The sequence below is a fragment of the Festucalex cinctus genome, chromosome 7, assembly GCF_051991245.1.
Source record: "Festucalex cinctus isolate MCC-2025b chromosome 7, RoL_Fcin_1.0, whole genome shotgun sequence".
Classification (NCBI taxonomy): Eukaryota; Metazoa; Chordata; class Actinopteri; order Syngnathiformes; family Syngnathidae; genus Festucalex; species Festucalex cinctus.
The window spans coordinates 9,607,167-9,633,280 of record NC_135417.1 but is presented as its reverse complement, the minus strand read 5'-3'; the positions used below and the strand labels follow the sequence as shown (position 1 = coordinate 9,633,280).

The following is a 26,114-nucleotide window of genomic DNA, read 5'->3' as shown; positions in this document are numbered from 1 at the left end:
TAAAGTTAAAAAAAAAAAAAAAAAAAAAAAAAAAAAAAAAAAAAAAAGGTTTGGATATTTTGGATATTAAAAAAAAAAAAAAGTCCTAAAATTCTGATTCTGAAGTTGTAATCTTGCAGAAGTTAAATTGTATATTTTTGAGAAAACAGTTGTGTATTTTAGTGATATAAGAAGGGTCAAATTTTCAACAAAAATGTTTTATATTTTTTAGAGAAAAAAAGTTTAATATTTTTGATGGCAAAGCCTGATTTTTTTTACATTATTTTTTTTTATTTTATTTTTATGTGAAGGTAGTTTTATTTATTTATTTATTTTAGAACAAAAAGTTACATATTTTTGATGAAAAAGTCTATTTTTTATGTTAAAGTTGTAATATTCCTAGCAAATTTTTTTATATGTTATCATTTAATGATATTACGAGAATTAAGTAATATATTTTCAAAAATAAAATTGTGATGTTACATTAATACAACGGCCCCTATAGGTGTCACGATCTTTTATTTTCGATGTGGCTGTAATAATAATAATAGCTGAAAGAATTGCCAATTACATTTTCTCAATGAGGACGGATGTCCACTATAAATTTCAAGTATGGCAACAACTTTGCTGACGAACAACCACCAGTAGATGACATCAGTGCCCCGTTTTAGATATGAGATCAGCTCAGTTTGTGAGTCCACTGGGAAAAACGACTACCAGAATTAAACTTTTGTTTTTTTCCTAGTGTAAGAAGAGAGTTTATAACTTTGATTTTGAAGATTTGATTTGTATGTATAATCATTGAACACAACATCGTGTTGGTCTTGAGCTTCAATTAACCACACTAGCTGTACGTGAAAGCTGTCCTTCCTGGTCCCACCGATATAATCGGCCACTAAATGAGATATTTTCCAGGTCCCCACGGCGACAACAGATCCGCTCGTCTCCTTATCAGCAGCCAGTTGCACCTTCCAGCTGGCTGTGAAGCTGTTTTTCCAAAAAGGTTGGGAAGCTGCTGCCCGCGCGGCCTCGTTGATCCGGCTCAACGTGCAATTCTACAAATACGACCTCAGAGGAGCAGTAATTAAAAATACATCTACGCTACAAATACCCATATTAGCCAGCATATAAGAGTAAACATTTGTTCAACTGTCGCCTCATAAATTGATTATGGCTTTAGCGGCTTCGGTCGCTAATAGGAGAAAGGTTCCCAGCCCCCGTTTTTAAAATGTCATAATGCATTATGAAATTAGGAAGGGAAGTTGAAGACATTAGTGGCGAACACGAGATGGTTAATTGGCACGGGTCCTACTGGGACTTGTTTGTGAAGACGTAGAACAGAAATAGTTTGTGAAACAGCGTTTTCCGTTTCCAACAGAGGAAGTGGAGGTGTTGCCATGGGAATTGGAGGCAGGTGATGAATATGGCACTTGATTCGAAATAACAATGAAACATTCTCTTGAGCTGTAGCACCTTTTACTGCCTGTTACGACGTTCGTTCACTTTCTTCCTCTCGATATTCTGGGTGGCAGGAGAAAATCACACCTCATCACTGATGTGGTTTTTTTTTTTTGGTTTGATGGAAACTTTCCTCCATTATTCATTTGAAAAAAAAAACACAAAATCTGATGACATCATGTTGCTAAGGAGTGTTTGAATTGAGGACCTTCAATTAGACAAAAGTAGTCCTTGGCCGCCAACTTCATCAACTGCATCTACAGTCAATTTGTACTGTGTATGTAGGGATTTTTACTGGAATATAGTATTCACTAAAATAGGGATTATTCGATGCCACTGTAAAATTATGCACAGTTTGAAAGTGTCAATTGAAGCATATTACGTGTATTAAATAATAAAAATTGTACAAAGTACTTCGATGTTTATCAACAAACAGTTCATAAAGATTATGCTGTGTATTGTACTTAAAACTTGAATACAAACGTACAATACTTGAAAAAAAAATTACATTGGATTACGAACAAAAAAAAGTTTAAATGGGCTGAATTTTTATATACAAGCTTCATTGTGTTTGATTTGTATATTTAATTTATGTTTTGCATATATCTTCGCCTTTTAGTCCGCTAGCTGAATGCTAGCACTAAATATTGGAGTAATATTGGAGTAGTCAAGTACAGTACTTGAAAAAAATTTACACTGGATAACAAACAAAAAAGTTTAAATGGGCTGAATTTTTAGATACAAGCTTCATTGTTTGATTTGCAAATTTAATTTGTATTATTTATTTATTTTATTTTGCGTATATCTTAGCCTTTTAGTCCACTAGCTTAATGCTAGCACTAAATAAATTGCATCTATATCGGAGTAATACATGTAGAAAGACAAAATAGTACTGTGAGTCATATAGTCTTTATCCTCTGTAAAGAACTAATATTAGTGTCGTACTGATGATTTGAAGGAGCTGGTGTGTCAACCGTATATCAGTTTGTCTATTTTTTTGTATTTATTTATTTTTAATATTTTCCCCGATGATTCTGAATGTGTACGTCCTGACGATGACGGTCTCCACTTTTTTTTTGTGTGTTGCAGGTGTACTTCTCGGTGTACTTTTGCGGTCACATCTTCTTCCTCGTAGCCTTTTTAATCATGCCGTACCTACGGAAGGCGCTGGTGCCTAAGAAAGAACGCAGCACGCAAAAACAGGATTAAACGACGGCTTGGTACGTAGATGTACAGTTTGTCTTCAAAAAAAAAAAAAAAGCCAAAGAATTACCTGAGCCCTTGTGATGTCATTTTCAGTCGACAGCAAGTTGCAAAATGTGCTTTTTAAAGGTACTAATTGTACATGATAAATAATGAAAATATCAAATTTATTATATGGCAAAATATTTGTTTGGCTGCCAAAAATGGCTAAATAAGGAAGTATCACTTTAATTTTATGTACTCTGTTGACTTTAAAAAAAAAAAAAAAAGTATGTTCAAGTGTCTCTCTGCTTCCTTTTTGCAGGTCAAAATGATCCGCCGAAGGGAACTGTGACTTTCAAAAGGAGTGGAAAGAAAATATTTTAAGGCCTTTAAGTATATATAATATATACGTATGTCCATGTGAAAATAAATCTCTATATATTTTTGTGTAAAAAAAAAAAAAGTAAGGAAGCTTTTATAAACATTTTTGGAGAAATGTTTACAGGAAAAAATGACCATTTGTGCCACACGGGCTAACTGGGGAGCGCGTCAGGGGGCAACTTCCTGTATGATTTTTTTTATTTTTTATTGTTATTTTTTATTTTTTTTTTAAACACATTCACTGCCAGTCCAGCAAAACTGCATCATTTGACGTCTTTTTCCGTCAATGGCAGTGAATGAGTTGAATCCTCTGTGAGACATATACGATTTGCACTCAGCAGTCACGGGTTTGGAACCTGTTGTTGGCCCATAATAATAATATTTCCTTGTCATTTTTTTTTCATGATTATTAGAGTCTCAGTCTCCAAACAGCAGCATTAGCAAAGCTTCACGTGATGTGGAAGCGAGGTGTCGATGCACTTTTGGAATGTAACCATAAAAAAAATACTGCCGCTGAACGCTTGGAAGAACAAACAGTTGAAATGTTGGGCTGTCGATTTGCGACGTCAACAAAAGCACTGCAAGACATGCATGATGCAGTATCTTACAAAAGTGAGGACACCCCTCTTTTATTTTTTTTATTTTTTTATTTTTATTTTTTGTTACCGGTATATTTTATATCGATTCATGGGACAACTACGCCAAATAACTCATCAGACTTAGGGGTGTGCTCACTTTTGCTGCCAGTAGTTTGGACTAGCTGTCAGGTTTTTTTTTGTTTTTGTTTTTTTTTTTTTTTTAAACAGTATAAATTTTCTGTCCCCTTAAAATAACAAAAAAACAAACAAAAAAACCTGTAAACATTTGCAGAACTGCTGTAAAAAAAAAAAAAAAAACGGAACACTAAACCACTGGCAACAAAAGTGAGTACACCCCTCAGTGAAAACGTCAAACACATGACCAGTACTTTGATATAAATTTGCTGTCCGCACACAATAACTCATCACCCATAGGGGTGTACTCACTTTTGTTGCCAACGGATTACACAATCGTCACTCAACACATTGAGTCAAAATCACCGGCAACAAAAGTGAAAATGTCCAAAAGTTTGACCTACTTTTATACAGTATAAGTGTCATTTCGCCGTCCAAAGAAAAGATTTTAAAAAAATATTTCCAAAAATGTGAGGGGTGGACTCGCTTTAATAACGAGCTACTGAACATAAACATATTCACCCCCGACTCAACATTGCCTTTTTTTTTTTTTTTTGTTCATGAATGTTTTTACTGTTCAATTTGCTTGTAATTTGTGCTGACGAGAAAGACTTGATTTTATAGTTCAATGGAAATGTTTTGCAGTTTGGAATAAGGAAATGACTCTTGCCACCTGTCTATGGATGTTCTTTCTTTGACTTCAATGTTGCCGCTCCCTTCAGTTGTGTTGTGCAAATGAAAGTTATTACTTTAAGTCGCCTCCATTTTTTATTTTATTTTTTTTATTTTTTTTATTTTTTGGAGGAACAGTTAACTCGTGGTGAAGCAGCTGCTGAGGAACATTGCTTCACCTGTGCTGCCTCAGCTGGTGATGCATCTCATCATCATCATCCCACCCTGCAGGGACTGCCTGTAGCAACTGCCTGTCCATCTTTTTTTTTTTTTTTAAATTAATGACAATTTCAAGGGGTTTCTTTTTATTTTATGCCTTATTCCTACCAAATGTACAAAAATTTTAAAAAAGGAAAAAAAAGGGACATCCATGTGGGGAATGTGATTTTTTTTAAAATACAATTTTTCTAATGTTGAATAATTTAAAAAAAAAAAAAAGAAAAAAAAAGTGCTGCATTTCAAAACTGAGATGGTCCTGTTGCCTTCTTCTATGACGTCATTTTGCAGTTGTCAGAAAAAAAAAATGTATCGATGAGATTAATTAAATGCACATTTGTTTATGTTAACACATTACGACGTGATTGTTTTAGATGATTTAAGAAGAAAAGAAGAAAAAGAAAAAAAAAGACCCGGAGCACCACCAATCTGCTGGGGGAGGACGTAGCCGGAGAAGGACGCAGTGTGGGCGGGTTAACGCACGCCGAGGGAGGGGTGGAGGAGGAGGGGGGGACGCCAGCGTAACATTCCCACTCAGTCTCTCCTTCCTTCTCCACAGACGAGAAAACAAGGGCACCGCTCCAGTTTACACACCGAATCTCTTGTTATTCCCCCCTCCCCGACCATCCAGCTCCTTCCACTACCACCGGGAGCTTCGGGACCCGCTGTAGCCGAGGACGAGGACGTGTTCGCGGGGAGACGAGAAGCGTGAGAGGCGGATGCTGCGAAGCTAAGAAAAAAAAAAAAAAAAAAAAAGGCAGCGGGTACCGAGCAGGCATCACTGCTGCAGCCGACACGGTAATGTCACCACTTCGTCATCATCGTGCTCACGCTTGCTGCGACATTTCACCTTACTTTTAACTGGGCAGCCATTATTGAAGCCTCGTCTTGCTCTTCCGATGTGTGTCACTATCGACGCGCTCGTGTCGCATTGCAAAGTGGGGAAGGGAACACATGCATTGTCACGTCCACGAGGCCCCTTATGGACGTCAATATGTGGTACAGTAATGTATAGAATGTTGCTTATGAGGCGGACATCCCTTCATTCCCGTTTCCATCCCATCCTCCCCCTGAGGAGTCATTTTTCAGCTCCGGCCACAAGCTGGCAAACCACAATTAAAAGGCAGGAAAACACCCACTTGACACACTCACGCGCAGTTTTGCCCATTTAGTGCAGTGGCACGAACTGACCGCTGCAAAAATTAAGCTTTTTTTTTTTTTTGCTATTTATAAATGCAGTACAGGTATGTGTTGACTTGACCACATAATCGTCATTTACAGTATGTATTTCCGAACATGAAAAATTGTCTACCGGAGGTGTTCTGTGTCTATAAGCAGGGACAAATGTTCAAAAGTAAAACCTTCCCATATGAATCATTTATTAGATTCGTGCATTGGCAATCGATACGTTTGTTCCTTGCATGTCTTCTTTTTTTTTCTCTTCTTTTTTTAACCTCTGTGATTCTTCTTCTGGAGTGCTAATGAATTGTTGTTGCATGACTCCACCCCCTCCCATCCTAACCTCACCCCCCCCCCTTTTTTTTCTACACCTCTGCTCCCCCAGATGGACACAATGAAATGTCTCTCCTTCCTCTTCCTTTGCTTGACTTCCGTTGCCAGTGGCAACAAAGGTCAGTTACTCGTCCGGATCGATAGACTGCTCATGTTGACGTGTTGTGTTCTCTGTGTTTTTTTGTTTGTTTGTTTTTTTTTAGCTCGTTTTTGATGTTTTGCCACTGCATTAGGTACACCTGTGCAGTCACCCAATACAGAAATTGAAGGCTTTGCAAATGATGATTAAGTTGTTTTTTTTTTGTTGGACACTGTCAGGAGAGATTTTCATTGCACAATTTATTACCGGGATTGGCTGGCGACCAGTCCAAGGTGTACTCGGCCTCTTGTTCGGAGTCAGCTGGGATGGGCTCCACCTCAGTTGGGATGCTAATGATGACAAAAAAAAATGGATGAATGGAATATATTGAAGGCAATTTTACAGAGAGGTGTTAATATGGTGAAATGTTGTCTCACAAAATTGGAAATAGCATTTTGTTGTCACTTTTTTTTAATGAATGAATGAATGAATATAGGCAAATTTATCATGTGTGAAAAAGATTAATTTTATTAGTAGTAGTATTTTTAAGTGTTATATCTCAAAATCAATTAATTTAATATAATCAATATAGATTTATTTAGGATTTTTTTTTAAATGTAAGGCATTTTTTTAGATTTTACAGACAATTATTACTATTTTTTTTATTTATAAGTATACCAATTAATATAAATATGAACTTGTGTATTCATTCTTTGTTAGATTGTAAATATAATCTATAGTTATTTGAAAAATAATATTTTACAATGGTAGTAGTATTTTTAATTATTTTGAAACTCAAGGAATTTAATATAATAATGAATATAGATTTATTTAGGTATTTTTAATGTAACATGTATTTTTTTTAGATTATACAGAAGATTATTACTATTTTTTAATTAATAAGTACTGTATAACAATTAATATAAATATTAACTTTTGTATTCCTTCTTTGTTAGATTCTAAACATAATCAATAGTTATTTGAAAACTAATATTTTACAATGGGAAGGTTTAAATTAATTGAATGTGAGCTATAAAAGAACGTTTTTGAAATGGATTGAATTTTACATAAATATAATATACATTAGCATTATTTTAAACAGATACAAATAAATTAACCACAATATTTTTTTTTCCATGTTAATTTATTTTATTTTATACCTCATGAATAAGTTGTACGTTAACCGACATTATTGACCCTTGATATGCTTGTGCCGGTGTACCTAACGAAGTGGCCTACATATCCGCGTGCATACGTGCAGTTGGTATTTGTGCTGAATCCCCCTTTTCTGATGATGTTTTTTACATGACCTTATTCAAACAAATATTGCCGCACTGCAAGCTGTTTAACCGTCAAGTGATGTCAAAATATTAGGAACCCCGACACCACGGTGGGCGTGGACATAATCATAACTATATGCTTCCTTTTTCGATATAACGGTTCCTCCGTGTGAGTTTGTATTTGTTTTTAGAATCGCCCGGCGGACCAATCACATTTTCTTGACGGGCCGTTATGTGACTCAGGGGCCTTATGTTGCCCATCCCGACCCCAACTAACCGCCACGCTGCACAACCGGCACGATTTTTGGCCAATGTCCGCCATGTGCGTGAGACTATTTCTTCCTCTAACATCAGATTTATGTATCCTCCGATTCCAAGTCGGTTCTCCAATGATCAGGAGGTTTGTGGGGGAGGGGGAGGGGGGGGGGGGGCATTGGGGAAAAGACAAGGAACATGATGATGATGATGGTAGAGAAGGAACAGTGACAGGAAGGGAGGCAGACATGGCCGAAAAAGACGCAGACAAGACGGGAGGAGGAGAATGTGAGATCAGGTGTTTTTTTTTTTGTTGGGGGGGGGGGGGTTGGCTGTAAAATGTAGTGTTGTAGGCGTGTTGTGGCGAGATAGAGTGACAGCGAGGCGAGCGGTGCCAAGGGAGACAGAACGATGGCATGCCTCTCAATCTGTAATCCGCAATGTAATCCATGCGCCTGATGCTCAGATTAATGCTACATGGGGGAGGGGGGAGGGGGAGGACGGCGGGAAGGGTGGAGGTGTCGGGGTGAGAGAGATAAATGACCAAAAAAGAGAGTGTGGATATAGAGGAGCAGACGTGGCCAGACTGGATAATTGTGCTAGCAGCAGCCGGCGATACATAATAACGACAAAAAAAAAAGACATGGAGTAAGTCCTCCTTAGCAGTAGTTGGCGCTATACTGTTTGACACATCGGCGAATCATCATCCGCATCAGAAAGAAAAGTCTTTTATTTTTTGTGTGTGTGGGATTGTGTTAAATGAAATTTTATATATAAAAAGTTCTAAAGGTATCGGACTTAGCATCATTCAGTACCCAAAGTGTAAATAATAAGGTAAGCAGTAATGTAATGATGTAATGTAAAATGCTGGATGTTTTTGTAAAATAATCTAATTGTGATTTTTTTTTTTTTTTTTTTTTTTTGGTTGCCGCCCTCAATACTGCGATTGAGATTCAACGTGATTATTTTTTCAAGGTCCTCTTCCCATGTATTTGAAATGATAAACAAACGCATGATTTTCCAGGAAGTTGAAAAAGGTTTTATGACAATATTTGTTTACCTGGTTCATTCCATTTTTACAATGTTGACCTTTTTATTTTTTTTATGCTGTGTTTTTGTTCATATACATATATATATATATATATATATATATATATATATATATATATATATATATATATATATATATATATATACACACACACATATAAGCGTAATTTGAACCGATTAGAATATAGCTAAATTTGATCATTATTCGCATTCTTGGTTGAAACTGGCAAAAAGAGCTTGTCTGCAACATGGCCTTGGCTGATTGCTCATACTCTGCTGCCACCTGTTGGCCGTTTTCCAAACATGGAACACTACCATTGCTTGAAGCCACCTCTTTATGTCAGAAGCTGCATGTCAAAGCTTTCTCTATGCTCTTGTGTTAAAAGAAAAAAAAGTGTACACGTTTTTGTTAGTGAAATGCAAAGTGTTAAACGTTTTTGGGTGTGAATGTGAATTGCTAATTAAAAACTTTTTCAGTCATAAAATGGTCAAACAAAAACGGTTGAACATAAATTTTTCAATTTTTCGGGTCTCTAGAAAAGTGACAATTTTGGAGGTACAAGGTTTTGGCTAGCAAAATGAAGCTTAGCTAAACATTGACAATTAGAGTTGTTCTTTTATGAGTATGTTGGGCGAGAATGCTAACGTGTAAATTGTATTTCATGAAATCCTGACTGTGTAACAAAGGTTGGTCGAGCAGTTTTGATTTTTTCAAATTTGAGGTACGTAGACTACAACAGCTATTCCGGTTTGATAAGCTAGCACGATTGATAGACAGACTGAAGTGTCGCCTTGTGAAAGCTTTAGCCGGTTCTTGTCTTGAAGGTGACAAACAAGCACGTTTCCAGCCGCCTCGCGCAGACGAGCATTTTGTGCGCGCCCGATTTCCCAAGAGCTGCGGGACAAAAAGAGGAAAAGACAGAGGAGAGACAGCTCGGCTTTGGCCGCGGCGTGGAACAATCCCCCCGCTTCTTGCTCATTAACTCGGCCCTTTGATTCCTTTGGCGCTGAACATCCAGCGCGAGGATGAATAATTAATTGGCAATTAAAGGTGAAATTCGCGGAAAACCTGGGGCGGTTTTGTCCTTTCACTGCGATATTGTGTCGCCGCTGAGCCGAGGACGGTTGATTAATGGCGGCGCTAGAGATGAGCGTGTGATTAGAAAGAGGACATTTCGTCGGGGGGGTTAATTGTTCTACGAGACAGAAAGCGGACAAGGAGAAGCGAAGCTGTTAATGTGATATGTACCGTATTTCCTCATATAATAACACGATTTGTCTTTCTTTCACGTCCACACACACACACAAAAAAACGCCGTTTCATCCCATTGGGAAAACACGGAGTAGTTTTCTTTAAATTTAGTCTGTTTTTGTCCAATTTCAATCACACTTGTTAGTTTTTATCAGTTATTCAACCTCATCCCGTTTTTATTTAGTCCAATTTTAGTTGACTATAAATCTAGCATTTTAGTCTTTATTTTAGTCCAAGAAAACATCATTTTATTCGTCTAGATTTAGTCAACAAAAACTGTCAACATATTAGTCTTGTTTTAGTCAGGATTTAACACCTGTATTTTTTTTTGTCAGTAGATTATGTTGAACATTTTAGATCTAAAACTATTTAACATAAACTTTTCTCTCATCTTTTTGATGAAAAACAACTTGACACACAACTACGGTACAGTATATCAACAAGTGACTACTTATGGCGCCATGCTATGAGCTAGTAAGTTAGCTAGCATTAGCTAGTGGTCAGATTAGCATTATTGTTGGAACATTATAGCCGTTAGATTAATGTTGCATTATAACTATGATTTACTGTTTTTTTGTTCTACGAGGCAGAAAGCGGACAAGGAGAAGCGAAGCTGTTAATGTGATATGTACCGTATTTCCTCATATAATAACACGATTTGTCTTTCTTTCACGTCCACACACACACACAAAAAAAAACGCCGTTTCATCCCATTGGGAAAACACGGAGTAGTTTTCTTTAAATTTAGTCTGTTTTTGTCCGATTTCAATCACACTTGTTAGTTTTTATCAGTTATTCAACCTCATCCCGTTTTTATTTAGTCCAATTTTAGTTGACTATAAATCTAGCATTTTAGTCTTTATTTTAGTCCAAGAAAACATCATTTTATTCGTCTAGATTTAGTCAACAAAAACTGTCAACATATTAGTCTTGTTTTAGTCAGGACAATCATTTAACACCTGTATTTTTTTTGTCAGTAGATTATGTTGAACATTTTAGATCTAAAACTATTTAACATAAACTTTTCTCTCATATTTTTGATGAAAAACAACTTGACACACAACTACGGTACAGTATATCAACAAGTGACTACTTATGGCGCCATGCTATGAGCTAGTAAGTTAGCTAGCATTAGCTAGTGGTCAGATTAGCATTATTGTTGGAACATTATAGCCGTTAGATTAATGTTGCATTATAACTATGATTTACTGTTTTTTTGTTCTACGAGGCAGAAAGTGGACAAGGAGAAGTGAAGCTGTGAATGTGATATGTACCGTATTTCTTCATATAATAACACGATTTGTCTTTCTTTCACGTCCACAAAAAAAATCAATGTCGTTTCATCCCGTTGGGAAAACACAGAGTAGTTTTGTTTAAATTTAGTCTGTTTTAGTCCAATTTCAATCACGCTTGCTAGTTTTTATAATTGCTATTCAACCTCATCCTGTTTTTATTTAGTCCATTATTAGTCAACTATAAATCTAGCATTTTAGTCTTTATTTTAGTCCAAGAAAACATTATTTTACTCATCTAAATTAGTCAACAAAAACTGTCAACATTTTAGTGACGTTTTAATCGTTTAATCCCAGTATTTATTTATTTATTTATTTTTTGTCAGCAGATTATGTTGAACATTTCGGGTCTAAAACTATTTAACGTAAAATTTTCTCTCATCTTTTTGATGAAAAACAACTTGACGCACAATTACAGTACAGTATATCAACAAGTGGGTACGATGGCGCCATGCTATAAACTAGTAAATTAGCTAGTGGTCAGATTAACATTATCGTTGGAAAGTTATAGCCGGTCCGTTAGATTAATGTTGCATTATAACTATAATTTACTTTTTTTTTTTTTTTTAAACCGTTCACCGTGAATCCACCTCCTGTCTGTCTCATGTGTTTGTGCTGTGTGTCACATGACACAGAGGCAAGATTTTACAAAATCACACTTTTCATCTCGTTTTTGTTTACAAACTAAAATGTCCATACATTTTTAGTCCTGTTTTTTAGTGAAGTACATTTTCATCTCGTCTTCATTAGTCAAAGAAAATGTATACTGATTTAGACCCAGTTATTGTTTATTAATGAAGGTTTTAGTCTAGTCTAATCGAGTTTTAGTCCTGTGAAAAATGTGTGTTGACGCAATTATTTTTGTTACGTTTTCGTTGTCGAAATTAACACTACCCGGTGTTGAGTTTTCCACGCAGACTGGTGCGCTCTTTGACCTGGATGAATGAGAATATTCACAACCACCGTACTCGTTTATACTTGTATTGTTTGATCTCCTCAGCCAATAAGCACAAGCCATGGATCGAGACGGAGTACCAGGGCATCGTGATGGAGAACGACAACACGGTCCTCCTCAACCCGCCGCTCTTCGCCTTGGACAAAGACGCGCCGCTCCACTACGCCGGTAACGGCCCGACACGTAACCTGACACGTTCTTTGTTGCACTTGAGTCCTCGTTCGACATCGCAAAATATGGTCGTCGAATGGCAATATTTTCTCTTCCATCCTCCCCCCTGCTTTAGATGCATGTATGATTTTGCTGGCCGGGGGCGTCTATTTTTAGAACAGCGTAGTGTAATTGAAGCCGTCATGGCAGCAGCAGTCAGCCCGCTCGATCATGCGTGCACGCGGGGACCTGAAATAAGCATGTGGGCTCCGATGATAATAGAGAACTGGAACAGGTTCATGTCACTCATGAAGCGAATGTTTTGTTGGGAAAAGCTGCAAAACTTCAGATATCAGATATTGCAGTCGTTTATATGAAAGTGTCGACCTCGTTCTATTCAACACCAGCGGTAGGACAAAGGCAATCTCGCGCTTTTATGCCCAAAATGACACTGCACTTGTTCACCAAATGTCAGTGTCTCTATTTAAATAGTATATATTATTTAAAAAAAATAAAAAGCACATGTTGTGTAAGCAATAAACATAACTACATGCATTAAAATAAAGAATTTAATAAATGCTTGCGTATGACATTCAGAATATTTGTTCATGTCAAACTGGTGGGGTCATTTTTTTTTCCATTTTTAATTGTGCAATGAATTAACTGATTAGGAAAAAAAAGGATGACGAGAGTGGGCAGTGGATCAAAAAAAATGTTGAAGACCTCATAACATAAAATGTCAAAAGAATTAACATATGACAGTTGATCTCCAAATTTAGCGAGTAAAAAATATTGCAAAAAATCCTTTTTAATTAAATGATTAATTGTAACTAACTCATTTGCTCCCAAAAACGTATAAATACGTTCTATTTTAAATATTACCAGTGTCCCAAAGACGTATTTATACGTGTTTCTTTATTTATTTTTTTTATGCTAGAGCATACAGAAGGCTTTGATGCAGCCTCTGATTATTACAAAAACGGCCAGCAGGTGGCAGTCGTGTATAAGTTATCAACCAGGACCACATTGCAAACAAGCTGTTTTCCCCACAGTTTAAAACAGATTTATGAATAATGATGAAACCTAGCTATATTCTAATGCCAATTGCTGCAAAACGGAAACAGAAATATAATTTTTTTTTCCTAATGAAAGAAGAGACTCTAATCTTTTTCTTTTGGCAGATTCCATGTTTTTATAGGAACAAAACACAATATTCTGTGAGCCTTGCAAAATCAGTCAAAATCCAGTAATACTGCTAGGAGCAAAGTGAAAATGACTGGGCGTGAATGAGTTAATCAAAATTCTAAGATGCAATTAATCTGATTAAAACATGTAATTGTTTGGCAGCTCTAATATATATATATATAAATACATAATATCACTGATGGCATCCATTTTGTACTCTACAAGATATAAACTTCCGACAGAAACATATTTACATATGCTTCTATTCATTGATCAGGTGAAATTTGCGGTTTCCGGGTGCACAACGGCCCGTCTGGCTCCGGCTCGGTCCAGTTTGAAGCGGTGGTCCTGGACCGCTCCACCGGCGAAGGTCTGGTGCGCTCCAAGGAGCCGCTGGACTGCGAGAGCCAGCGGGAGCACAGCTTCACCATCCAGGCCTACGACTGCGGCGAGGGGCCCGACGGCGTCAACAGCAAGAAATCCCACAAGTGAGCGCCGTCCTCCCCGAGCGCCGGCGAACATCCATCCGCCCTTTCCTTTTTTTAAACAACGCTCCTTGTCGCCTCAGGGCCACCGTGCACGTGCGCGTTAACGACGTCAACGAGTTCTCCCCCGTGTTCGTGGAGCGTCGCTACGAGGCGTCGGTACCCGAGGGCCGTCTGTTTGACCGCATCGTGCGCGTGGAGGCCCTGGATGCCGACTGCTCCCCGCAGTACAGCCAGATTTGCTTCTACGACATCATCACTCCCAACGTGCCCTTTGCTATTGACAACGATGGTGAGACACACAAATTAAGATCTCTGCAGTGCTTTTGTCTTCAAAATCGTCAATCCTAACTGCCCCGTTGGCTGATGAAAATAAATGCATTTGCGAGCCATGTCCACTTAGGCTAAGCGTTAGCCCAGATTCTTGTTGCTAGGCAGAATTCATAGGGGATCAATTTTAACTTGCCACATTGAAGAAAGGAAAAATTAGAACACGCTTGCCAAGTCCAGTAGTCAGATTGAATCACAAAATGGGGCCTCATAGCAAAAAATGTTTGTTGCTAGGCAGAAATCATTGGGCTGGTTTACAACTGCCCCACAGTCCAATGAAAAGACTGGCATATTACGGCTAAAACGTTACAGCTGATTCACTATTCTGTATTAAGTATAAAATACATTTTAGAAAGAAAGAAAAACAGTACCTAGTACTGGATCAAGTGAGACATTGCCCTCTCGAACCCGAATGCAGTGCTGTATTGTAGATTTTCTTGGTCACGTCACATTTTCACAGCAGCCCACTTGTTGCTAGGCAGAATTCATGTGCTCATGATAGATGAATGAATGAAAATAAATGGCATACGATAGCCCCCTTAGTTGTTTGATTGCCAAAATAGAGTAATAAGTGTTAGCCTTGCCATTTGTTGCTAGGCAGAATTCATACGGGCTCAGTTTAAACTGCCCCACTGACCAATGAAAAAATTTTTTTTTGATTTTCTAGCCACGCCCACTTGAGTGTTAGCATGGCAGAATAGAGCCTGATGGCGCCATACAAAAAAGCGTTTGCCTGTCGTCTTGTTGCCGGGCAGAATTGACGATTGTAACTGCCACGTTGACCAATAGAAAAATAGCATGGGTGAGCCATGCCATCTAACCTGTGAGAATGACAAAAGACACTATGCCAAGTGTCTGCACGGAGACATGTTGCTAGGCAGAATAAATGGGGCCCTAGAGGCCATTAAAACTATTGTACTAGTCAAAAATAGGTATTCTGAGGCATCTTTGTCACACATTAATATTATGTACATGTACATTTATTTAGAAATGGGTAACTTCTTTGTGTTACAAAAAAAATATATAACAGAAGGGAATGAAAAACACCTACTACTGTAAATAGAGCAGTGGTCCCGAATGCAGCATCAGCACTAAAACACTATTTTCTTTAGATTCTCTTTTATTATGATACGATATTGTGCAATTCTCTTTGTTAAAAACATGTAACATTTTTTTTTGTGTGTTTTTAGGGTGTGGAACGGATTAACAGTATGTCAGTTCATTTTAATGAGGACAAATTACTTAAGATACGATCAAATTCAGTTCAAACTTGTAAGTCAAGGCATCACTGTAATGAAATTTGGAAGAAACCCTTACATTCTGTAAATCTTCACGTACAACTAGATAATGGCATCACTGGCATAGAGTCAAACAATTGCATCGTCTTCCTTCCCCTGCCAGGTATTAAGCCAAAAAAAATAAAAATGAAAATAGACTTAGCGTGGGCAGACTATTGTTGTGAATTTCTGCATAAACACTGCAGCGGCAGCAGCTGTTCAGGTGAAGTCTCCGTTTATTCCCTCACGTCTTTTCTCTCGTTAGCGCAGCCGCCGCCCGCCCGGCTGGATGACTGACAGCGAGCGCCTGCTGTTTATTTTTTTATTTTTTTTATTTTTTTTTTCTTGTAACACAAAGCAAGCGGCTGCCTCACTGTGACTCGGCACAATTTGCCGGCTGACCCGAAACCCCGTGTTCCGACCCCGTCGTTCCTCCTTTTATGCTCTGTTCCTTTCAACGTTGCGGCATTTTAACGTGAACGTCACTTTCTGTCCCCCTTTTCACTCGACAAAAGCTTCTTTTTTTTTTTTTTTTAAAGAAAGGACAAGTGGTGTGTGTGTCAAGGAGGGAGATTCGTGTCCTCATTATCATCCTCCTTTTCTTTTTTGTCCCGCTCTCTTGCGTCTCCTAGGTAACATTAAGAACACGGAGCCGCTGGACTCCAAGCGTCAGCGCGTTCACACTTTCTGGGTGACCGCCTTCGACTGCGGCAAGAACCGCGCTCAGGCCGACGCTCAGGTGGCCGTCACGGTCAAGCCGTCCTGCAAGCCCGGCTGGATCGGTAACGCACGCACGCACGCACACCCTCACCACCTTTTTGCGTCATTTTTCAGCCGTCGATAACATCGCCGTGGGTTGGGAGCGACGTGGGTCGGCTGGCGATGTGAGTCAGCTTGAGTTGAAGGAGGTGGAAGGCTTACGGCAACAGCAAGGGTCTAGAAATGTAACCGCTTCAATCGTTATTGCAATCATTATTACAGTCGTGGGCGGTCAGGTCCTCTGATAGTCTAAACACTGTCAGAAGCACTGACCTACATTTACAACTTACAGTAAATGAAGTCTATTCGCTTTGTTTGATTTGATTCTTTCGGCTGCATTGCTACCAGTATGTGTATGTGGATTTTTTTTTGGCCAATCGGATTTCAGCCTTTAACTCGTTCACTCGCAGCCATTTTCACTGAAGCAAGCCCCTTTCGCTCCCAGGTGTCTTACTGGATATTGACTGATTTTGCAAGGTCCACAGAATATTGTGTTCTATTGCTATAAAAACATGGAAGAAATATTAAAATAACAAATAAAGTATATTTGTATCTGTTTCCGTTTCGCAGCAATTAGCATTGGAATATAGCTAAGTTTTATCATTATTTACAAACCTGTTAAAAACACTGGCAAAAAGAGCTTATTGCAACATGGCCCTGGTTGATCTCTTATATTCTACTGCCACCTGCTGGCCGTTTTTTGTAATAACTACAATTTCTTTAAGCCACCTCTTCATGTCAGGAGCTGTATCAAAGCGCTCTAGTATAAAAAAACTAGGGATGGGCGAGTACCGATACCGGGTATCTGTGTCGGGCAGATACCAGCCTTTTTTCAAGTACTCGAGTACTCGTGACGCCGACGAGTACAAGCGACCGATGCCGGGGGGACGGACGACATCGAGTGAGTCCTCCTTGCCTGTAGCTGGCGCTACCCCGCAGCAGTTTAACATCACGGCAAATCATGAGGATCACTTCCTGTTTTGACAACGATGAACCCCACGAGTACGTTTGCGTTTTTCACCAAACCGCATCGGTTTGGAAATACTTCATTATAGAATGTGAACTTTGCGGCACAAGAGGAAGAGTGCATCGTTCAATAATAGCAACTTGCTAAAACACCTCAAGGCTAAACATTTATTACAAGTGAAGCCTAAACTAAAAGAGCAATTTTGTGTTTTATTTTGAGCGTTAACACTATTGAAGAGTGACTGTGCTGTTTTTTGTCAAAATTAAAGGAAATATTTTTGTTTAAAAATATCATTTAGTGATTTTTGTTTTTTTTATTGATCAAAATGTACAGCTGGTATCGGTACTTGGTATCGGTGAGTACTGAGGGTCTGAGTATCGGTATCGGTCTGAAAAAAGTGGTATCGAACATCCCTACAAAAAACGTATAATTAAGTTTGTTGCAGTGAAGGACGAAGTATTAAAAAACGTATTTGTACGTTTTTGGGTTTAAATGAGGTAAACTATATTAGCAGCATTTTTTTTTATTTTTTTTTTTTACTAATCAGATTCACCTCACACAATTTTTTTTCTTAACGTTAGCATTCCATTTGATTATTTTTCAACGATTTGAGGTTGTCCGATTGTAATGTGTTTCAGGTTGGACCAAGCGGGTGGAGTACACACCCGGCTCAGGTAGCATCCCGCTCTTCCCCACCTTGCATTTGGAGACTTGCGAGGAGACCGTATGGAACATCCAGGCCACCGTCGAGCTTCAGACCGGCCACATCGGAAAGGGCTGCGACCGAGACAGCTACTCGGACCGATCCGTGCGACGCCTTTGCGGTGCGTCAATCCCAAAAAAAAAAAAGTGATTGGGGCTGTTTCTCTTGAGTCTTTGTCAGACGTGGGAGTAAGTCACATACAGTTATATACGTATGTCTCAAGTCAGACCCTTCAAGTTTCAAGTCCCGAGTTACTGTGGCAAAAATCAAGCAAGTCGTGTCTACATGATAAGTTTTTAAAGTTAAACTTTAAGTAAGTTAAGTCATTACTTAGGCTAAGCAAGTCAAGTCATACATTTAGACTCATTAGTCGCTTTTCACTCATTACATGTAGCTATAGCATCAACACTTTATGGAGTCACATTAACTGTACTAAAATATCCACAATCATTTTTTTTTTTTTTTTTTTTTTTTTTTTCAAAACCAGTCAACTTTGTTACCTTACCAAATCAATACATAACTGACATAAAGTTTAGCTTGGCCAGTTATTAGTTAGTTAAACTCTGATGTTAACGTAGTTTAGCTTTCTGTGGTTTTATTGTGACGATGAAGTTTGATGCCATAGTTGTCGTCTCTTACCATATACCGTTCATTTTGTCACAACTTAAAGTGTATTATCACATTAGTTACTTTCCACTGAGCTACATTAGCATGTAGCATCACCGTTAGCTGTAGCTACTAGCGGTAATTAGTTAGCTGTACTCACACATTCACAATCACATAATTTTTCTTCATGGTCCCAAAACCACACTTTATTGTCTATGACTTTGTTTTCTTCACAATTTAATGCATAAATGGCACAAAGCTTGGTGAAATGGTAAATGGAGTTCACTTATATAGTGTTGTAATGTTCGACCAGCCAGCGGTTAGTTATTATGTTCGCAATTAATGTTGCTCAATGCTTACCTTTCGTTACACATTTTATGGTAACGATGAAGTTAAATGCCATACAGTAGTTGTTATTTCGCTTATACACTCAGTCACAACATACAGCACATTCGTACAATTGCTATTTTTCACTATTAGCATGTAGCATCATTGCTAGCTGTACTTGCGTTAGTTGTACTCATTACTCACAATCACATACATTTTACTTAATGATTCTTTTTTTTTTTTTTTTTCCTATTTGGTCCAAAAATTCTCCTTGAATCCAAAAATTAATCATCGTCTTTAGGGTCCTTCAAAACACTGAAGTCATGAGGTAGCATTCTGTGTGCCGTATCATAGCATATTCCTCCCAAGACAAAAGAAAAGTCACATTGTGTTGAAAAAGTAGATTTTCAAATGTAAACAGGCAAAAAGTTCACGCCTAACGAGTCTTTCATACATTTGAGTTTGACTTGAGTCCCCACCTTTTGTCTTAACTGACGAGTTGGTTGGTTCCATCTTATCCAGGCGCCGTTCGGGGCGAGGTTGACCTCCTCCCACCGCCGTCGCCCGCAGCCAACTGGACGTCGGCCCTCCCCACCCTGCCTTCCTCGGATTCCTCGCTGGTATTCTCCTTTAATGGGTCCAACCACGTGGCGGTGGTGCCGGACGCGGTGGTCTCGGGTCTCTCCGGCGACCATTTCACCCTGCAGCTGTGGATGCGCAGGTGGGGCACCAACGTCCAACCGGCTGCCGCTCAGTCGAAAGCGAGTCGCAAGGAAGAGGAGACCATCGTGTGTAGCACCGTCAAGAATGGTGAGTTATGCTAAATGACATCATTTGAACTACATGAGAACATTTGTATGCTATCAAAACATGTTCACAAAAATTTGTGTTAAACTGTGAAACAAAAAAAAAAAATCTACATTAGCTAATGATAACGCCTTAAAAAGTACAAAACTGTGTGTACCATAAAACCTCTTTATCATGTTTTCCAGGTCTACAGTCCTGCTATTTTGCAGATTTTTTTTTTTGTACAGTCCATAACTATTTTGTTCTGCATACTGTTGATTTTGACTGTAATGCCACTGCCAGTCGCTAGATGGCAGCACAATATTTAGTTTGACCAAAGAATAAGATTGAAAACAGGAAGTACAGTATTTCATATTAATCAAGCTTCTGCTGAAGATTATAAAATGATTATATTATATTATATTATATATTATAAATGATTATAAAATGTCAGTCCTTCAATCCTGTTTTTTACGACGACAGAAAGCGACGGCTTTAGGTTCATTTTATAATGTAACTATCTTTGGACATGTTTATTGATGTATTTTGTGACAAAAGTTACATTTTTGGGGAAAAAAGGATTTGTCAACTCTAAACTCACAAAGATTGGTACACTTTGTTACACTGTTTTGTACAATATTTTTGTGTTATCCATTGCTTTTGCACTTTGCCAATATACTTATTGTGTTCATATGTGTGCTATTTTAAAATTGGCAAAAAAAAACAAAAACCAAAAAACAAGATTTTTTTTTATTTTGCTAATTTTTGGCACATTTTTCAAATTTGTTAGGCAGATTTTTATTTATTTATTTTACAAAAAAACAAAAAAAATCCAACAAATTTTTGCCAATTTACTCTCTGTTGTAAACATAAACAAATACAAGGACAACGTATTGTAAAACAATCTAATGTTGTACATTAAGGGACCAAAAAAGAAGTTATATTATTCATTAAAATTAATTGGGGGATTAATCTATTATGGGAATTTTATCCCGTTAAATATCGGATTTGGCCCCGTTTTTGTACCGGTATAACCCGTTTTTAGTGTATTATAAAACAGACTGCTAAAAAAGCAGACTGTCCACTGTTCAGTTTGAAGCTCCTCAGGATGGATTTTTGACATTGTTGTCGGCAAATTGGCCTTTTCTTGGATGTTATTTCACAGCGCTAAGCCTCTGGCGAATTATCACCGCGGGTGTTCAGGGCGCACCTGTTTACGGCCTCAGTGGGCAAGGTGCTCTTGAGGGAGGCCACTTAACCTCCTCACATTCGGTTCCAGTAAAAAAAAACAAAAAACAGTCAATCCGCCCCACGGCTGCTGTGTGAATACTGTTTGAGTATTTGCCCTGGGAAAGAGAGATTAAAATGAAACGTAAGAAATCCATAGAAAAGTCAAGTTAAAGTCTTGCGTGCGCGAACCCGCCAATTAATTGCGGCCTTCTTCTCCACAGACGACTCGTTCTCCCACTACTCGCTCTCCGTGCACGGCTGCCGCCTCTCTCTCTTCTACTGGCCCGACGTCTCGGCTGCACGGCCTGTCAAGTTCCTGTGGAAACTGGAGCAGGTACTTCGCTTTCGCATCAAGCTGTTAGGTTAATGGTCACGCACGCGGCAAACGCGTGGAGAAAAGCCGACATGTCTGCCTGGCTGGCCGGGGTGGGAGAGTGAAGGCTTTACTGGTGGGGGGGGGGGGGGGGGATTCGGTTTTGACTGAAGCCGCTCGCCCCAGACAGGCTGAGGAGGATTCCGTTCAAGCTGATACGGAGTTTAAGATCAGATTTGTTCAGATCCTTTGGTCTTTGTCTGATACCTTGTTACCTTACACCCCTCTGTCTCGCCCGCTATACCAACAAAAGGACCGTCGGTATTTGATCATCATTTACTGGGTTGTGTTCATTATTCTTCTCAATACTTTAATTATCTAGCAAAGGGAAGAAACTAAATCAGTTCAAACATTTTTAATAAAACATAAAATATGTAAACAAAAAATCTATAATTTATCATTTACAAAGAATGACACATTTTTAACATGATAGGTGCTGTATACTGTAAGAAAATTATTTTTCCAAAATATACTGTACTTTTACAAAATAACATTAAAAAATAAAATATATACAATACAAAATACTGTATATACAATATACATAATTAAATGTATGAATGTGTTGCAAAACAGCAAAAAAATGACTACCGGTATATAGTTAAAGAAAAAAAACAATAATTTGATGGTACTGCTAATTATGTAAAGACATTACAAAATACATTTTACCAAAAATTTGTTGTAAAATCTGAAAACTACTACTACTACTACTACTACTGCTACTACGTACTGCAATAAAGTAAAAACATTTGATCAAAAATGTGTTGTTTTTAAAATATGAAATATAAAAAAAATGTAGAAAATTATAAGAATTTAATAGGTAAAATATTTACTACTAATACTGTGACTACTACGCCTGCCACAGACTATTAATTAAATTAATAAATCATTCATTTAAAAAAATAATCATGATAATAATAATAATAATAATAATAATAATAATAATAATAAATCATGATAATTAAGGCTGCCTGCAAGTCACAAAAAATATTACGGTGCATTAAAATAACAGCATATAAAGTTAAATATACTTATGACTTGAAAAAGAATATTAATTGTAAAATACAATATATTTTAAAATTTTCAATTCTATTTCAATTCAATTCAAATTTTTTATTTAATTCATAAAAAAGAAATGAATGAACAAATAATAACAATAATATAGGCTGTTGAAAAGTTGGGGGTAACTCTTTTTTTTAATATCATAGTTGAAAAGAAATATATAAACGAATAGTCAAATTAATAATAATAGTATTTTAAAAGACTACACTACAGTATTTCATATGTAATAACAGCCTGTTTGCTGCCAAACTGACTGACTGATGATCGCGCGTTATCGGCAGGTGTGCGACAGCGAGTGGCACCACCTGTCCCTCAGCGTCCAGTTCCCCTCGGTGACTCTGTACGTGGACGGCGTGACCTTTGACCCCGCTCTCATCCATGACAACGGCGCCCTGCCCAACCCGGCCCCCCGTCAGCGGATGTCCATCGGCGCCTGCTGGGGTGAGAGCCGCCGCGCTTATGAATGAAAATGGATTTTGAATAGCCGGCGAGGGTGAAATATGTTTACGTCTCGTGCTTTTTTTTTAAAACTTGTTTTTGCTAGCTTGTGGTTCATTTCTTTATACTATCACCGGAAAGAGCAGTTTGACTTGTGTACAGATTTACAGGCAGTTGGCACGTGAGGTGATTTCCAAAATTCAGACTCTTATGATCAATAAAATATTTTTTGCGCCGTCACATGGTGCGGTTGGGGACCGCGGATGTAAATCACGGCGTCTGAACTTTTCATAAAGCGCGTCGGTGGACTCTCGCGGGACGTTTTACACTCTTTGCTCGCTTATGATTTAGCTGATGTGTTTTTACATCTTTGAGGGCTAATAATATAACGCAGTCATCAATTATTCAGCTCAGCTGCGCAGCACGACGGCCAGGCAGCTATCAGGCCTCTTTTAGCAGCGCTGCGCTAAAATGTCTGAATCTCTGGCTGCCAATTAGCAAGACAGAAAAACAAACACTGTGGAAAGCGGCTGGTGGTAGCTGCTTGATCATGTGGAGATGCTGTTTTAGAGAAAATAGACATCAAAGTTAGAATGAAATCATGCCAAAGTTACTTCCTCGGAATCGAGTTAAACCACTTTAATCAGTCAATGGCAACTTACCAAGGAGGCGTTTACACAACGCACTGGCAGCATTTATTTACAAACATACTTCTTCTTCTTCTTCTTCTTCTTCTTAAAAAAAAACTTCTTCTTCTACTACTACTACTTCTTCGTCGTCTTCTTTTTCTTCTTCTTCTTCTACTACTTCTTCGTCGTCTTTTTCTTCTTCTTCTTCTTCTACTACTACTTCTTCTTCTTGTTCTTCTACTTCATCTTCTTCTGCTAATTCTTCTTCTACTAATTCTTTTTTTTTTATTACTGCTACTTCTTCTTTTTCTACTACTTCTTCTTCTACTACTTCTTTTTCTTCTTCTACTACTTCTGCTTATTCTACCACTACTTCTTCTTCTACTACTACTTATTCTTCTACTTCTTTTTCTTCTTCTTCTACTACTACTTCTTATTCTTCTACTACTACCTCTTCATCTTCTTCTTCTTCTTCTTCTACTTCATCTTCTTCTGCTAATTCTTCTTCTACTAATTCTTTTTTTTTATTACTGCTACTTCTTCTTTTTCTACTACTTCTTCTTCTACTACTTATTTTTCTTCTTCTACTACTACTTCTTCTTCTACTACTACTTATTCTTCTACTTCTTTTTCTTCTTCTTCTACTACTACTTCTTATTCTTCTACTACTACCTCTTCGTCTTCTTCTTCTTTTTCAACTACTGCTACTTCTTCTTCTTCTTCTTCTTCTTCTACTACTACTACTACTACTACTATTAAAGTTTCATCAAATTTACTACTACCCGAGTTACCCGCCTCCCCAAATACTAAAATGCGTTCAGCATACAATGCATTCAGCAATTACGCTTAAAAAAAATAAAAAATAAATATATAAAAAAAAAACGGTTTATATAATGTTTTTATACAATGCAGTGCTGTTTTTTGTTTATTAAAAAACATTTTTAGGGACTCTGCAACAGCATTTCGATTCATTTCAACATGAAAAATTGATTTGATAACAATCTTTTGACACATTTTCCATTTCCAAAAGGAAAACATTTATACTTTTAATTCCAATCCAGTGCACGTAAAAGTGTGCATGTAAAAGTATTTTCTCTCTTAGATTGTCTGCATTTCTTTGATTCTGCAATGTTCATTTTTCATTCCTTCCTGTCACTCTGTGGCCCGTTCAGGCGTCACCTCGCATCCTCTTCATACATTTTGATGAGTATTTGTCTCCTTTCTTTTTTGTCTCGCCCACATTGCTATTCCCCGCAGAGCCGGAGGACAAGCAGAGGGAAATAGTCAACAACAGCATCCCAGAAGGTAAAGAAAAGAAGCAGGAGATCTGACGAGGCACCGTCAGGGACGTCATTCAGGATTATAAGCCTACCTCTCACACACACACAGCTGAAATCCTTTCACACGTCATACTGAAATACACTCATATAATACTGTGACATTTCCGTTTTGTGTGTGTGTGTAAAAGGTTTTTCAGTAATGCGAGTGAGTGAAAAAAAATGTCAGTGTGTGTGAGATCATTTTGGTATTCGTGTGAGAGCCCATCAGTAGGGAATTTAAGCGAAATGAATTTAACGTAAGTGCGTAAGAGCATATTAGTAATGTGTGTGAGAGGGTTTCATTTGTGAATGTGAGTGAACAAATCAGTAGTTTTTGTGAGAGTTTCTCTTCAGTATAATGTAAGTGTTTCAGTAGTGCGTGAGTGTGTTTCAGTTAAGTGTGTTAGAACATTTAATTAGGTTGTGATAGTCTACAGTAACTGCTGTTAGATAATTTCAGTAGTGTGTGTAAGAGTGTTTCAGTAGCATTAATAACCCGGAAATATTCATTAGATTGTGTGAGAGTTGAGGAAAAAATCAGAACTATATGTGAAAACCTTTTAGTATGAGAATGTTCCAATATTATGTATGAGGGTGTTTCTGTAGTCTGCACGAGAGCGTTTCTTCAGCATATATGAGAGCGAAAACGATTCAGAAGTGTAGCGAGAGAGCCTTTGAATAGTGAGAGTATTTCAGTAGTGTGGATGAGAGTGTTTCAGTATTGTGAATAAGTGTTTTATTAGTGTGTATGAGAGTGTTTCAGTAGTGTTAGTGACAATATTAATTAGTCTGTGTGAGAGCAAAAAAGAAATTCATGTGTGAGAACTGTTTAATAGTGAGTATGAGAGCATTTCAGTAGGTGTGAGGAAAAGAATCAGAAGTGTGTGTGTGTGTGTGTGTGTGTGTGTGTGAGAGAGAGCCTTTTAGTAGTGAGAATGAGAGTGTTTCAGTAGTGTGTATGAAAGTGCTGCAGTTTTGTGTATGAGCTTTTTTGTTTTTTTAAGTATTGTGAATGAGAGCATTTCAATAGTGAATTTTGCAGTGTTTCAGTAGTGTCAATGTGAAAGTTTGCTTTGCGTGTGTGAGCGTTTCATTCATGTTATGGGAGAGGGTTTCAAGTTGGTGTGTGAGATTGTTACAGGAGTGAATACGAGTTTCAGTTGTGAGCATGAGAATGTTTCAGTAGTGTGTATGAAAGTGCTGCAGTTTTGT

The 26,114-nt window shown here is 37.8% G+C and overlaps 1 protein-coding gene across 3 annotated transcripts in view; it reads left to right on the top strand.

The window, feature by feature from the left end:
- Positions 1 to 26,114, top strand: part of clstn3 (calsyntenin 3) — a 51,703-nt gene that overhangs the window by 12,921 nt on the left and 12,668 nt on the right. Inside the window, exons 1-12 of one of the 3 annotated variants that reach the window (XM_077526885.1) lie at positions 259 to 2,657; positions 2,945 to 5,402; positions 6,169 to 6,235; positions 12,325 to 12,447; positions 13,892 to 14,102; positions 14,183 to 14,391; positions 16,339 to 16,488; positions 18,071 to 18,256; positions 19,591 to 19,878; positions 21,306 to 21,418; positions 22,798 to 22,957; positions 24,841 to 24,888. In XM_077526885.1, coding sequence (XP_077383011.1) covers positions 6,169 to 6,235; positions 12,325 to 12,447; positions 13,892 to 14,102; positions 14,183 to 14,391; positions 16,339 to 16,488; positions 18,071 to 18,256; positions 19,591 to 19,878; positions 21,306 to 21,418; positions 22,798 to 22,957; positions 24,841 to 24,888 — 1,555 coding nt within the window. In that variant the 5' untranslated portion in view covers positions 259 to 2,657; positions 2,945 to 5,402. Of the gene's footprint in view, positions 1 to 258; positions 2,658 to 2,944; positions 5,403 to 6,168; positions 6,236 to 12,324; positions 12,448 to 13,891; positions 14,103 to 14,182; positions 14,392 to 16,338; positions 16,489 to 18,070; positions 18,257 to 19,590; positions 19,879 to 21,305; positions 21,419 to 22,797; positions 22,958 to 24,840; positions 24,889 to 26,114 lie in introns of those variants that run through there. The other 2 variants (XM_077526886.1, XM_077526887.1) reach the window with 2 other exon arrangements.